The sequence below is a fragment of the Rosa chinensis genome, chromosome 6 (genome assembly GCF_002994745.2).
Source record: "Rosa chinensis cultivar Old Blush chromosome 6, RchiOBHm-V2, whole genome shotgun sequence".
NCBI lineage: Eukaryota > Viridiplantae > Streptophyta > Magnoliopsida > Rosales > Rosaceae > Rosa > Rosa chinensis.
Window position 1 is genome coordinate 61,247,845 of NC_037093.1, and position 13,345 is coordinate 61,261,189.

A 13,345-nucleotide genomic window follows, 5' to 3' on the forward strand; every position below is an offset into this window, starting at 1 on the left:
TCACGATGGTGCCCCCCAAATTTGGGTGGTTATGCAAGGTATGTCATTGGCGCTTCTGACCAGTGATACTCTTTGTCTGGTGGGGGAAAAGATTGGCCCGGTTCTGCAGGTGAATCAAAGAGGCATAAGAGATGGATATGCTAGGGTTCGGGTCAAGCCATCCATCAGTGATCTAGTCTGGTTGGAATGTCAGGTTAGGTTTCCTCGACCAATATTTTAGAGCTATGCTTCTGGAAAAGCAGTTCCTTTCCCGTGTGGGTTAGGAAACTAGCAATAGATTCAAGGGCGACACTCCTTTTACTTGTCTCTTGTTGATGTACAACACGATGTTCTTAGGTGCCTTCATTAGGGTACAAGTTTAGGATTTGGGTTTGTTGTAGGGCGAGAGTAATTTATTTTTTGCATTATTTTTCATTTCTGTTTTTGGATTGTTTAGTCTTTGAATAATTGATCATGTTATTTGTATTGAGTACCCTTTACTTTGTGGTTTCTGGTTTGGCCGACTTGTGGCTTCAACGCTATGATGATTCCTAGTAAGCATTTGGGTTAGTACAGTGAGTATAGTCTGACCAAGTATGGTCATATAATTTTATATTAATAGAATACTTTTCATTCCCCTCAAAACAAAAAAAAAATTATTACTCTCCCCGTCTGGGAATCCATATAAATTGATTTTTGAGAATAAGGAAAAATAATTTCCACTTTTTTTATTCGACTGTTTTTCCCTCCCTCATCGGTCGGTCCCTTTCTAACTAGTCGATGTCTTGTACTGAGGCCTATTCCTACCTCTTTAGTTAGCGCGCAGCGTACTGAAGAGGAAGGAAATGATATTGCTCCTAAATGGGCAAGGGATGTCGTTCCTGTTGGTGGACTTGATCTCTTTCTTTGAAGGCTTTCGGGTTTGCAGAGGACGGTAGTGACGATAGGATTGTCGAGGTGCACGTAAACTCTAAGGTTGAACCTAAGCGTGGCCATGGGCGACCGCAGGGTTTGCGGAGTTAGGCTACAGAGTTGTTATGTTTTATGAGGGAGTTCTTCTAAGTGTCTATTTATTGGTGATATTTGTTAATAGATTACTCTACGTTTTAGGTCGAATAAGCATGACGTTTCTGCCACATATAATTCAATAGGAAGATATATGTAATACTCTGAAACATGGATGATCGATAACTGATTCTCTTAAAAAAACCAACTTACATAAACAAGCAGGGACCTTTCTTGGGCGGTGGTTTTTTCTTCATATATATGATTGACCACGAGGTCCACGACCACTCTAGTATAGTTTGTGTTACCTATTCGGCAAGAGTTTACGACACATGAGATGGTAGAAAAACGTGTAAGAAGTAATGTTGCATAACAAGTAAATTATGTAAAGCCTGCCAATTATGAGTTAAATGTTATGCTCTACTACTTCTACCAGTCTACCACACCCTCCATGGCCCTCTCCACACGAAACGTAGACAAACTACCAACCACTGCTCCAATGCATGGATATATAAACATGTAACCACTTTCCCTCCGACCTAACACATTGTACTTACATAGGCATTTGCAAGCATAATTAGCTACAATGAACCACGTTCATAGTACCGCTAGCGGTACCAACTCCCGCCAAAGGAGTGACCAACGGGAACACAGCCAAGCAGCCTACCGCCTAAGCCCCGGCTTACCCCCAGATCATCTTCGACACGCTGCCATGCGCCGCGCCAAGACAGCATCAGAAGCTCCAAAAGCTGGGGACTAAAGCACATCAGTCCCACATCGAAAACATGGAGAAGATCAGCTCCCTCCTCACCTATAAAAGGTTATCTTCTCTCTCTTCATTAATTACGCATTTACTACATACTTACGGTTACTTTGTCAACATAAATACATTGACTAACTTAGGCATCAGAGAAGAGAAGACCACCCAAAGCGGTCTCCCTCTGACGCCCTTTGTGTTTTACTTGACAGGTAAACGAAAGTTCCGAATATCACAAGTAGCGGTCCGCCCATTGGATCAGTGTTAACCGAAGTCCAGCTACCGCTGAACTTTTAGACATTAACACACATTAAAATAGTTAACATAGTTTGTTGCTAGTAATATATATCAAAAAAGATTTAGAATGGACAGAGCTAAGAACCAAACTGCACAAAATTGTTCTCAAGTTCTTGAGCTTTCTGATTAGGGATGGAATTAGGATTTTAAAATAGAGAGTTCAAAATATAAATGATATTATTTAATTAATTAATCTACAAATGAAAGATATCTCAGCAACAAAAGATAAAGAAAAAAATTAATTAATTTATGGGTTTTTATCATAGGTGGGGTCTGAACTTTTAGGGACTGGACAGAATGATACTTGGACTTTCAAAGTGATTAAATAGGTACCTGGACTTCCAAAACCACATCACTAAGGTGCTTCCCTATATATTCTGTTATTCCTCCGTTAAGTGCAGGGGCAAATCAGACATTTCACTCAAATTGACCACTAAAATCAGAATTGCAATTAATTTTTACCCTTATACTTCGTTTTTCCAGAATACTTTGTTGTATAATCACTTTTTTTTGGTTTCTTAATTTTACTTTGTAAAAATTAATTGTAATTTTGGGCTAATTTTTGAAGAACGGTAAAAATTATTCAAGAAACCGTGATGTTGAAATGTTGGATATTGTTATTATTTATCGGGAGATAATAATTGAAGGTAAAATTTGATGAAAAATTTCACATGAATAGTGTTGGGGAAAAGTTGGGAGGGAAAATAAGATAGAAATGAAGGAAATGTGTTTGTTTATGTTATATGAGGTTATGACAGTCATTTTAGTGGTCAATTTGAGTAAAATGTCTTATTTACCCCGACACTTAACAGAGGAATAACGAAATATAGACGGAAGCACCTTACTGATGTGATTTTAGAAGTTCAGGTATTTATTTGATCACTTTGAAAGTCCAATTATAATTCTGTCCGGTTCGAGGAGTGGGGTCTCAATTCTTTGATAAAAATACCTATATTTTTTGTTGTTTCTATATTGCACTTTTTTCTTTCCTAGCTGACTCGCATGATTATGTATAATCATTGTAGTGTTTGAAAACTTGAAGGGGTCTGGACGGCAAATATAGGTCCAACACTGTCTCGGTGCCTCCCATATCTTTTTGCCAATGCCTATTGTGTGTTCACCTAATTGATAATGTTTTTCTCAACAAAAAAAAAGAAAAAATTAGTAATATATTTATACTGTTTGACTGAAATAGTGATTATGAATAATCAATAGTGATTTTGTATTTATATTGTTTGACTAAAATAGTTTTTCTCTGTATTGTATGAGTTTCTTTTCTAGTTTGATACATGATTATGTATAATCAATGTAGTGTGTGAAAGCTTGAAGGAGGTTTGGAACCCCATCGAGACGTACGTGCGCTATTACTTCCCCTATCTATCTGTCAATACCAATTGTGTTCTTTTTTTCTTTTCTTTTTGAGAAAACTATTGTGTGTTAAAAAAGTAATAATGTATTTATACTGTTTGACTTTAATACACGAGTTATATATAATATATATACATATATAGATCTTATCTAGAGCGGAGAGCGGAGAGCGGAGCTCCACTTTGAAATTAATGTGTGAAGTTCGAGTTTTTGGTCACTTTTCGGTCGCATATCCACATCTCGACCGTTCAGTTTTTAGGTACTAGTGTATAGATCATCTCTGCAAATTTTCAGCCAAATTGATGATCGTTAAGGTATCTAACTCGCTTAAACCAATGGACCAACTAAATCTGTCAACCTGAACCGTACTAGCTTTAAGGCAATTATCAATGTCTTAACGATTATTATTTTGGCTGAAAATTTGCAGGGACGATCTATACACTAGTACATAAAAACTGAACGGTCGAGATGTGGATATGCGATCGAAAAGTGACCAAAAACTCGAACTTCACACGTTAATTTTCAAAGCGGAGCTCCACTCTAGATAGGATCTGTATACATATATATATATATATATATATATTTGTTTTTCAAATAAAAAAAAAAAACTTGTAGTACTTATGATGTCAAAGCATCCATGATCCACCAAAAAGAAAAAGGCATTTTCAGGTGAAACACTCTAACAAGCATCCTTTTTAGGCATCAAGCCATGAATGATAATATATATATATATATATATATATATATATATATATAAGTGAAGCTGAGTTAATCAATTGGAGGAGAAAAGGGAAAAAGAAAGGGTCAAAATGCTCATGCAAGTCATGTTTCACATGTGAGAGTGACGCGCTCTAATGATGGACCAGCTTCCTTCACCCGTCCAATTACCACCCTCCAACCATCATTTTCTAGATGCTAAACTACATTTCAGGCCCTTAAATATTACTGAACAACCAAAAGCTCCTTGAGGTCCAAGATACCGAGGAGGAGTCGGTATTTCAATTAATTTTGGCGTCGGTCCATTCCCAGCCTTAAAAAAAATCCAAGCAATACCAACACAAACAAAGAATAGGACTCCAAGAAACTTCCGCACTCAGTCCACCCCGTATTCCATTTCTCATCCCTTTACAATCCGCTGACCACCATAAACCATAACCATTGATAAACACCATTACAGTCCATTTTACCTTTCGACAGATCATCGGAACGATATTATTATCTGTCATCGCTATAATTTCTTTGAGGCAATTCGTCGAACATATGCGATGCAGCTTATGAAGACGTTACACATCATCAAGTACTGGCTAACAGAGCACCCTACCATTGTAAACTTCCGGTGGAGTTCCACCCAATCATGGGGCTCCACGTGGTCTTTCCTCTTCACCGTCATCCCCGCCTACCTCGCCGTCGCCGTTACCCTCCACCTCATCCTCACCATCTTCCGCCGCCGCCGTCCAGTGCCGCTCGGCCCAATCCCGGCCGCGCACAGCCTCCTGATGGCTTTAATCTCCGCCGTGATCTTCGTAGGCATCCTCCTCTCCTCGGCCGCAGAGATTCGCGACACGCGGTGGCTCTGGCGGCGCACCAAGACCACCCCGTTCCAGTGGCTCCTCTGCTTCCCTCTCGGCACGCGCCCCTCCGGGCGCGTCTTCTTCTGGTCCTACGTCTTCTACCTATCCCGGTTCCTCCACCTGTTCCGCACATTCTTCACCATCCTCCGGCGCCGGCGACTCTCCTCCTTCCACCTCTTCAACCAATCCATCCTCATCTTCACGTCCTTCCTCTGGCTCGAGTTCTCTCAATCGTTTCAGGTCCTGGCCATACTCTCCTCCAGTCTGCTCTACTCCGTGGTCTACGGGTACCGGTTCTGGATCGGAGTCGGGTTGCGCGGCGCGTGCTTCCCACTCGTGGTGAATTGCCAGGTGGCGTTGCTGGTATGCAACTTGGCCTGCCACGTCGGCGTTCTGTTGCTTCAGGTTTTCAAAGGCGGGTGCAACGGAATTGGGGCGTGGGTGTTCAACTCTGTGCTCAATGCCGCCATTCTTTTGCTGTTCATGAAGTTTTATGTGAAAACGCATTTGAAGAATTCAAAGGTGCGTGTTGAGGTTGAAGAAGAGAGTAGTTCCACACGTTGGGGATCTGGTTTGGAGTCAAACAATGAGGTTAAAGAGAACTAGACAAGAGCAGGTGAGTTGGTTACTAGGCAGGAGGAGAGTTTTGTTATTTGTTTTCTTTGTAATTTTATTTTTTACTGGGAATATACATTGTGAATATGATCTCTTTCTTGCCTGATGAGTCTTGATTTTTTTATTTTCGGGGGATAAATATCTAAATATGGATTTGACGGGGATGATTTTTTTAAGTCATATATCATGAAAAAAGAATGATATTGCCATTCTCTTTATGTTTTTAAGAGATTCTCTTTTACGAAATATTAAGCCTTGTTTCTAAAAAACCATCTAATATGACCTTCTAATCTATTTGTATTAGTGTGTGTGTGACTTAAACCAGACAAAGTTTGTAATCCCATCAAAATCAAAACTGTTCAAGTAAATCCAAAATATGTGTTTGGCCCAAACTCGAGGTTACTTGATCTAGTTGAAATATGGTTTATATTAGAGATAATCTTATGAGATATCCAATCAATATACGATTATGTTTCCATGTACAACTCTATCTCTATGCTTGTAATCCTCTATATAAAGAGGCCCCTATTTTCAATGAAAGCACGATTCAATTCTCTCTCAATTCAGTTTTTCTTAAACACGTTATCAGCACGAAGTCCTAATCCTGAAACAAATAGCCAAACCTTGATTTAAGAAGCTAAAAACCTTAAATCCGAATACAAAACCTTGAAACCTTTTCTACCTCCACCTCACACCTTGAAGCCCTCGACCTCAGGAGTCCAGAACCAGCAGCGCCACCCCAAGAACCGGCCGAAAATTACCGAACCGGCCACCGGAAGCTCCATACAACCCGCAACAAATATTCCACCGGTTCACCATCTTCCGAACATCCAATTTCCACCAAATTTTGTCAGCATACACCTCTCAAACTGAAGATTCAGGAACAAGAAGAAACATCACAAAAACCGGTCTATAACTTGCTGAACTGGCAGCCAATCTTTTTGGCAGAAAACCGGCAGAAAAAGAGAAGAAAAAAAGGGGGAGGCAGCCCAAGCCGAGCCCAAAAGCCTTCAAGCCCAAAGTCAACAGCCCAGATGCCAACAAGTCTTCGACCCAGAAGAAGAAGACAGCTTTCGGCCCAGAAGAAAAAGAAAGCCTCCGCCCAGAAGCCCACTGATTCAGGCCCGCTGACGTCAGCCCTGTAGCCACGACACGTCAGTGTCCACGTCATCACCTAGTCAGCTTCGCCGAGTCAGCAAAGATCCGCCACTTAAGCTATCGACTGCCACGTCAGCAGCTCGGTCAACACCGTCGGTCAACCACTTTAGGCCACTTTTCTGGTCACTTTTCCGGTGACTTTTTTCGGCCAAATTTTCCGGCGACCTATTTCAAGGTATTTTTTTACTAAAAGTTCCCGTTTTTGAGTTTTTATTTCTTTTCTCTTCTTTTTCTCGGGGACTTGCAAACTCCCTTCTTCTACCCCCCCCCTTTCTTAATCATATGAGAGACCAAATTAAGCCAAACTGTGGGGGTTCGTGCTCACTCCAAGCTTGGAGCTTGTAGAGTCCTCCAAACTTGGAGTTTGTTGAGATGAAACGATCGACCGCAAACATCATTCTTTCGATCTAATCCAACCCCTCTTGGAATCAAATTTCTTGGAAGTGACTACGCTCAGAAATTCCTAATTTCTTGGAAGCAACTACGCTCATAAATTTTATTTGTTTTGGTGGTAGCATTTTCCGCTTCGAAACTAACCCTAATTTCTTGTTCTCTTTCAGGATAAGTAACCTTAACAAATTGGACTTTGCTCCATTGGGAACAACTGGCTCTGAATATCACAGGTGGGTTCGTGATGTCCGCCAGCATCTCAAGGCCGACGGAATCCTAGATAGGATTCTCGAGTCTAGCGAAGACGTGCTAACTGTTAAGCAAGCTCAAACATTGGAAGCAAATAGAGCAGCCTTAGAGGCAAATAAGGCGAAAGCCATCATCCCAATGACTCGTTATATGGATGATTCGCTCCGGTACGAGTGTATAAATGAAGAAAACCCCAGAAGACTGTGGGTCTCACTCGAAGAAAGATTTGGCAACGTTTGTGACTCCTTGCTTCCTGACCTAGAAGTGAGACTACATAGCCCTCGCTTCTGTGATTTCAAGTCAGTTCTTGACTACAACTCGGAAGCACTTCGCATTAAATCCTTAATGAAATTTTGTGGTAAAGAGATCACAGATGCGATGTTGATTGAGAAGACTCTCTCTACCTGCCCCGTCTCTGCATTGATGGTTGTTAAGAACTATCGAATCGATGTTACTACAGGACAGATCACAAGTTTTCATGAGCTCATTGGAGCTATGAATGTTGCTGAAAAGCATGACAACATCCTTGTGAAGAACTATAATTCGAGATCCGTGGAAACAGAGCATATTCCATAATCCAATTATAGTCGCGCTCCTAAGAGAGGACCCCAAGAGCGAAACCCTAATCTTAGGGATACTTCTGGATATTCTGGTCCATATAATCGCTCTACTTGGGAAGGTAACCGTCAAAATAGGTGAACACGGAACCGAAGAGGTCAACGTGGAAAGTGAGAGGGAGGCAATGCCTCTGGCCATGTTGGTGGCTCCACCAACACTAAGAGCCATCTAAATGACACTTTCAAAGTGCCTCAATCAATGGGGTCTGAGCAAAAAGATATATGTTCTCAATGTGGAGTATCCGGTCATTGGGCACCCATTTGTAGAGCTCGTGAAGAAATTGTCACCGCCTACAAAGCATATTATGAAGCAAGAGAAGCTCACTATGTGATAAGAAGATCAAGAAGATGATCTAGAGTGAAGGGTTAAAGACTACAAATCTGGCTGAGATCAATAGATCGCCAATTCTGTTCAAGTCTTTATTTTTCCAAGAGATGTAATAGGCAATTACCATATATTTTTGTAGTAAATGCCAATGGTTTAGTATTTCTTCAAAGTAGGCTCACCCAACATAAGTGTGATGTTTAGGAAGGTTCTGAGATTAGTGGTACTTAAGCGAGCCTTACTCCACCGACATCTCTCTACTCACTTGGTCACATTTATTTTGGAAGTATCGAAAGTAGTTAGACGACTACCATTGTTTTACATTAGCTAGCATTTTGGATTAGATTTTCTTTGGTCAAAGAGACAATGATATAACTCCGTTGGCTTATGAATAAAATTTCAAGTTCTTTTCATTATGACTCCATTTTGATTCTGAGCATATGACTTTGTGACTACGATGGCTGGGCCATCAATATTAATTCAAGGACATGGAATAGCCCAAGTTCCCCTTGCCAAAAGGCACCTTGATTACTGTCGCAAAAACTCTCTACGCTCTTAGGGCAAATCGCATCTTTGAGTAGCAAACGGATTTCATGCGAATATGCATGTAGAGAACAGAAATGAGTTCCTTTACAATACCTCTAATGATTGCGAATAAAGGCGCATCTTAGAGAAGTTTATGTGTCTCTCTAGTGGACTCTATGTCACTATTCGAGCCATTAATCCAATAAAAGTTATGAGAGAAGATCTCTTAGATTTAGACACATATTGGCTTTGTCATGACAAGATAGATCATCCTAGTCATCATATGATGATCTGTCTACTAAAGTCTTCATATGGACATCATTTCTTTCGAGCGAAACGAAGCATGAATCAAAAGTTAATTTCTGGACTAAGTGTGACCGACGCAACTGCCTAGGGCACCTCCTCCGTCCACCACCAGCCTAGGGCTAGCGCAGTCCCTATCCATGACGCCATGGATAGCGTCCATCATGGTGATGGCGCCCTAGGTGATGTTGCAATCATCAACTTGCTTCAAATAGCGTTTCAGACGCTCAGGCCCAACCAAAATTTTCATTGGTTGCTTGTAAAGCCTCTTGCTCATTTTACAAAGCCCGTTCCTTAGGGAAATTAGGACTGAGACCGTCCTATGCAAAAGATATGAAAATACTCATTATGTTCTTAAATAGAATCCATAGGAATTCTGTGGACTGATTCACCCAACTTGCGGACGTTTAAATATCTCATAATGTTGGTTGACACGCAAACACGCTGGTCACATGTTGTGCCATTATCCACTTGTAATGCTGCTTATGCTACACTCCTAGCACATATCATATGACAACGGGCTCACTCCCCGAATCATCATATTCAGTCAATTGGATTTGACTATGCTGGAGAGTTTACATCGAAGACTTTCGATGGTTATTGCATTGGGACTGATGTTGGACATCATATTCTCATGAACACACCCAAATGGTCTCGTGGAAATGACTACGATGGTAGTCCGAACATTGGTAATGCGCACCAATCTCCTTATATCCTCTTGGGGTGATGCAATATTGCATGCAGCTATGCTAATCCTTCTACGACCTACAGCCACTCAATCTATCTCTGCGTTACAACTAGTGACTGGGTATAAGTATCGTACTTACGCACATTTGAGTGAGTCATTTATGCACCAATTGCGCTACCACAGTACTCTATGATAGGTCCTTACAGACGAATAGGCAACTCAGTTGGATTTGAGACTCCAAGAATTATCTGCCACTTAATGCCCTTGCAAGGCGATCTCCTTACCGCTAGATTTGCGGATGTCACTTTGATGAGACAGTCTTCCAGTCATTAGGGGGAGATAAGAACACAGATGTTCAGCAGGAACAACAGGAATTGTCGTGGTCTGTCCCCACTATATCTCATCTTGATCCCCATTAAAGTGACGAGATCACACAAATATGCTGCAAACATGCCTGTAAGGATGGACATCCCTACGAAAAGACGTAGCGCCACCCTACACGGAGGTAGGCATGGCGCCAACGCCAAAGAAAGTGGCACTCTGGCGTTACAGGTCATGGCCCTAGCTAGGATTCGTGGGAGGCCCATAGGTTCAAAGGATGCTTTGGCACAACCCAATCCTTTGATCATCGACACTCAAAATCCGTCTCATGAAAATCTTCCGGATTATGGTTATCGTTAGGGGACGCCTTAACGTCAGACCTTATTCTTGAGAACATAGAGCTCTATGAAAATTACACTAGTGTACATGAGACGTGAGATAGAAACTCTATCATAATTGATGATGTAGTTGCGCATGAGTTTGTTGAGTATGATGATATCGAACCACGCTCCGTTGATGAATAAATGCCAACGTAGAGAAATTTGGCCTAAATGGAAAGATGCGATCTAAGTTAAGATGGATTCTCTACCGAAGAGGAAGGTTTTTTAAGCCAGTGATGTCAACACCTCCTAACATAAAATCTATTGACTAATGGGTCTTCATTAGAAAGCGTGATGAGAAAAAGAGATGACAATCTCACCTTATGGAGCAAGGCTTCTCACGAAATGCCCTGGAATCGACTACGATGAGACATATTCTCTCGTAATGGATGTCAGTGCACTCTACTACCCTGTCAGTTTGGTAGTTTCTGAATAACTGAACATGCTGCTTACAAATGTGGTCACTACGTATCTCTATAGGGATCTAGATATGGAATATACATGAAAATTCATAGTGAACTTCATTTACCCAAGTCAAGTGGCTCTAGACCAGGGAGCGCGTTTACAATAAAGTTGAAACGCTCACTAAAGTGACTACTTGATTGAGAAGGGATATGCTCGCGCGTTTTCATAACAAGTTCCAGATTCTATCGCGGTTCATGTTGGACATGATCTTCATTAGAAGCCCTTAAAGAGTTCAGGAAAACCGCTAAACACTTGAAATCCGATTTTAAGATGAAGGATTATGGGAGAACACGATTATGTCTCAGTTTGGAACTTGAGCATCATGTTGATAGATTCTTAGGCATTTTGGCAAGGTCAAGCTTTCAAACACCCCCGTGATAGTCCATACGTAGTCTTGATCCTGAAAAGGATCCTCTTCGTTCGAAGGATGATGACAAAGATGCGCTAGAGGCAGAAATGCCCTAGTTAAGTACAATAGGCGCATTATTGTACTTAGCTCAATGCAAAAAACCGGACATCTCATTTGCAGTGAACTTGTTAGCTAGGATATAATTTTGCGCCAACGCGACACCATTAGATTGGTGTAAAAGATATCTTTTGATACTTGAGATATACGATTGATATGGACTTGTTCTATCCCTACAGAGAGATAATGGATTCAGACCCATCACACACTAGGAACGCCGCCAACACTGGCCTGCGTCCATTATCCTCATCCCAAAACGACATGTGTTTTGGAAGGTTTTGTTGATATTGGGTATCTCTCTTACCCATACAAAGGTCATTCCCAAACTGGTTAAGTGTTCACCATGGGTAAAGACCATGATATCTTGGAGGTCTACAGAACAGACCCTAGTTGCTATATCTTCAAACAATGCAGAGATCATTGCTCTTCATGAAGTGGTTGGTGAATGTATATGGATTGGATCCATAATTATGCATGTTCGAAAAATTATGGTTTGAAGTCTACCACAGATGAGCCTACGAGCATTTAGGATAATGCTGCTTGTTTTGAACAAATGAAGCAAGGCTACATCAAAGGCGACAACATCAAGGATAATCAGCAACAACAGACTCTCCTCAAGATCAAAGTGAACTAGGTTCGATCTGAGGATAGTGTGGCAGACTTGCTCTCTAAGTCATTGCCTAAATTCCACTTTCGAGAAACATGTTGGTAGCATCGTTTGCGGAAGTTATCCGAACTCTCATGACCGTTGTCATTAAGGAGAGATGTCTACATGTATGGTATTGAAACGTGAAAGGTGTGTTGTGCTCTTTTTCCCTTTCGACCGAGGTTATTTTTGTCTCATATGGTTTTTGTTACTCGGCAAGGTTTTTAATGAGGCAGCGAGAGGAGCACCACATTTGAGCGACACAAGGGGGAGTGTTCAAGTAAATCCAGAATATGTGTCTAGCCCAAACTCGAGATTAGGCCTCATCATGGGCCGGGCTAGGGCCAGCCCTACCCTAAAATTTAGGGCTTAGAGTAGGGCCGGGCCGGACCTTGACCAAGTCAACAAAAATTAGGGTCGGGCCGGGCCGGGCCGAGGCCTCAAAATGCAAACCCTTACCCGCCCCTTAAGGCCCATTCCGCAAGGGCCAAAAGGGCCGGGCCGAGCTTTTGTCTAACTCACATAAAACCAAATTCTGTCAACTATTAAACCAAAAAAAAAAAAAAAAACACATTCACCGAACACATTTTAGAACCTGATTTCATAACCTGAGTTAATTACAAATCCCACATAAAAAGTTTGAAACTCACATTCTGACTGATTAATTGCACTTGGGCACTAAGGCTACAAAAACTACAAAAATTAATTTGATACAAGAACTGATCAAGTCCTCATCAATTCTGTAATTCAACACTTCCAAAGCTTTGCACAATCAAGTCTTCACCAAACACAGAACCTGCACAAAAACATATAAATAATTTAGAAATTAGACATATTTCAGTTCACAAAAAAAAAACACAAACAAAACATACCAACAGGACACACATATATATATATATATATATATATATACATATTCAATGATTTAACAGAGACTGAAAATAAAGCACAGCAGTCGCAAACCCTTCAAAAAAACCAGAATTTGAAGACAAACAAAACATACCAGAGTCAATTACTCAAAGTCTCAAATACTCAATAGTCAACACATAACATCACCGACATCAACAAGTGTATGACTAAACGGGAATGAGATTATACCTCACCAAGTGGATAGGTGTTGACCACCGACGACGTCACCATTTTTATAGCTCTAAGGAGATCACCGATCTCTGTTTTCGCTCTGAGAATTATTGATCAAGGAAGAACTGTGAGTTTGAGAG

At 41.0% G+C, this 13,345-nt stretch overlaps 1 protein-coding gene across 1 annotated transcript; it reads left to right on the plus strand.

Moving 5' to 3' along the window:
* The first annotated feature begins 4,359 nt into the window (after positions 1-4,359).
* Positions 4,360-5,698, plus strand: LOC112171875 (elongation of fatty acids protein 3-like). The gene has a single exon (XM_024309002.2). The coding sequence runs from the start codon at positions 4,672-4,674 to the stop codon at positions 5,581-5,583; it is 912 nt and encodes a 303-aa protein (XP_024164770.1). The 5' UTR covers positions 4,360-4,671; the 3' UTR covers positions 5,584-5,698.
* The last annotated feature ends 7,647 nt before the right edge of the window (positions 5,699-13,345 follow it).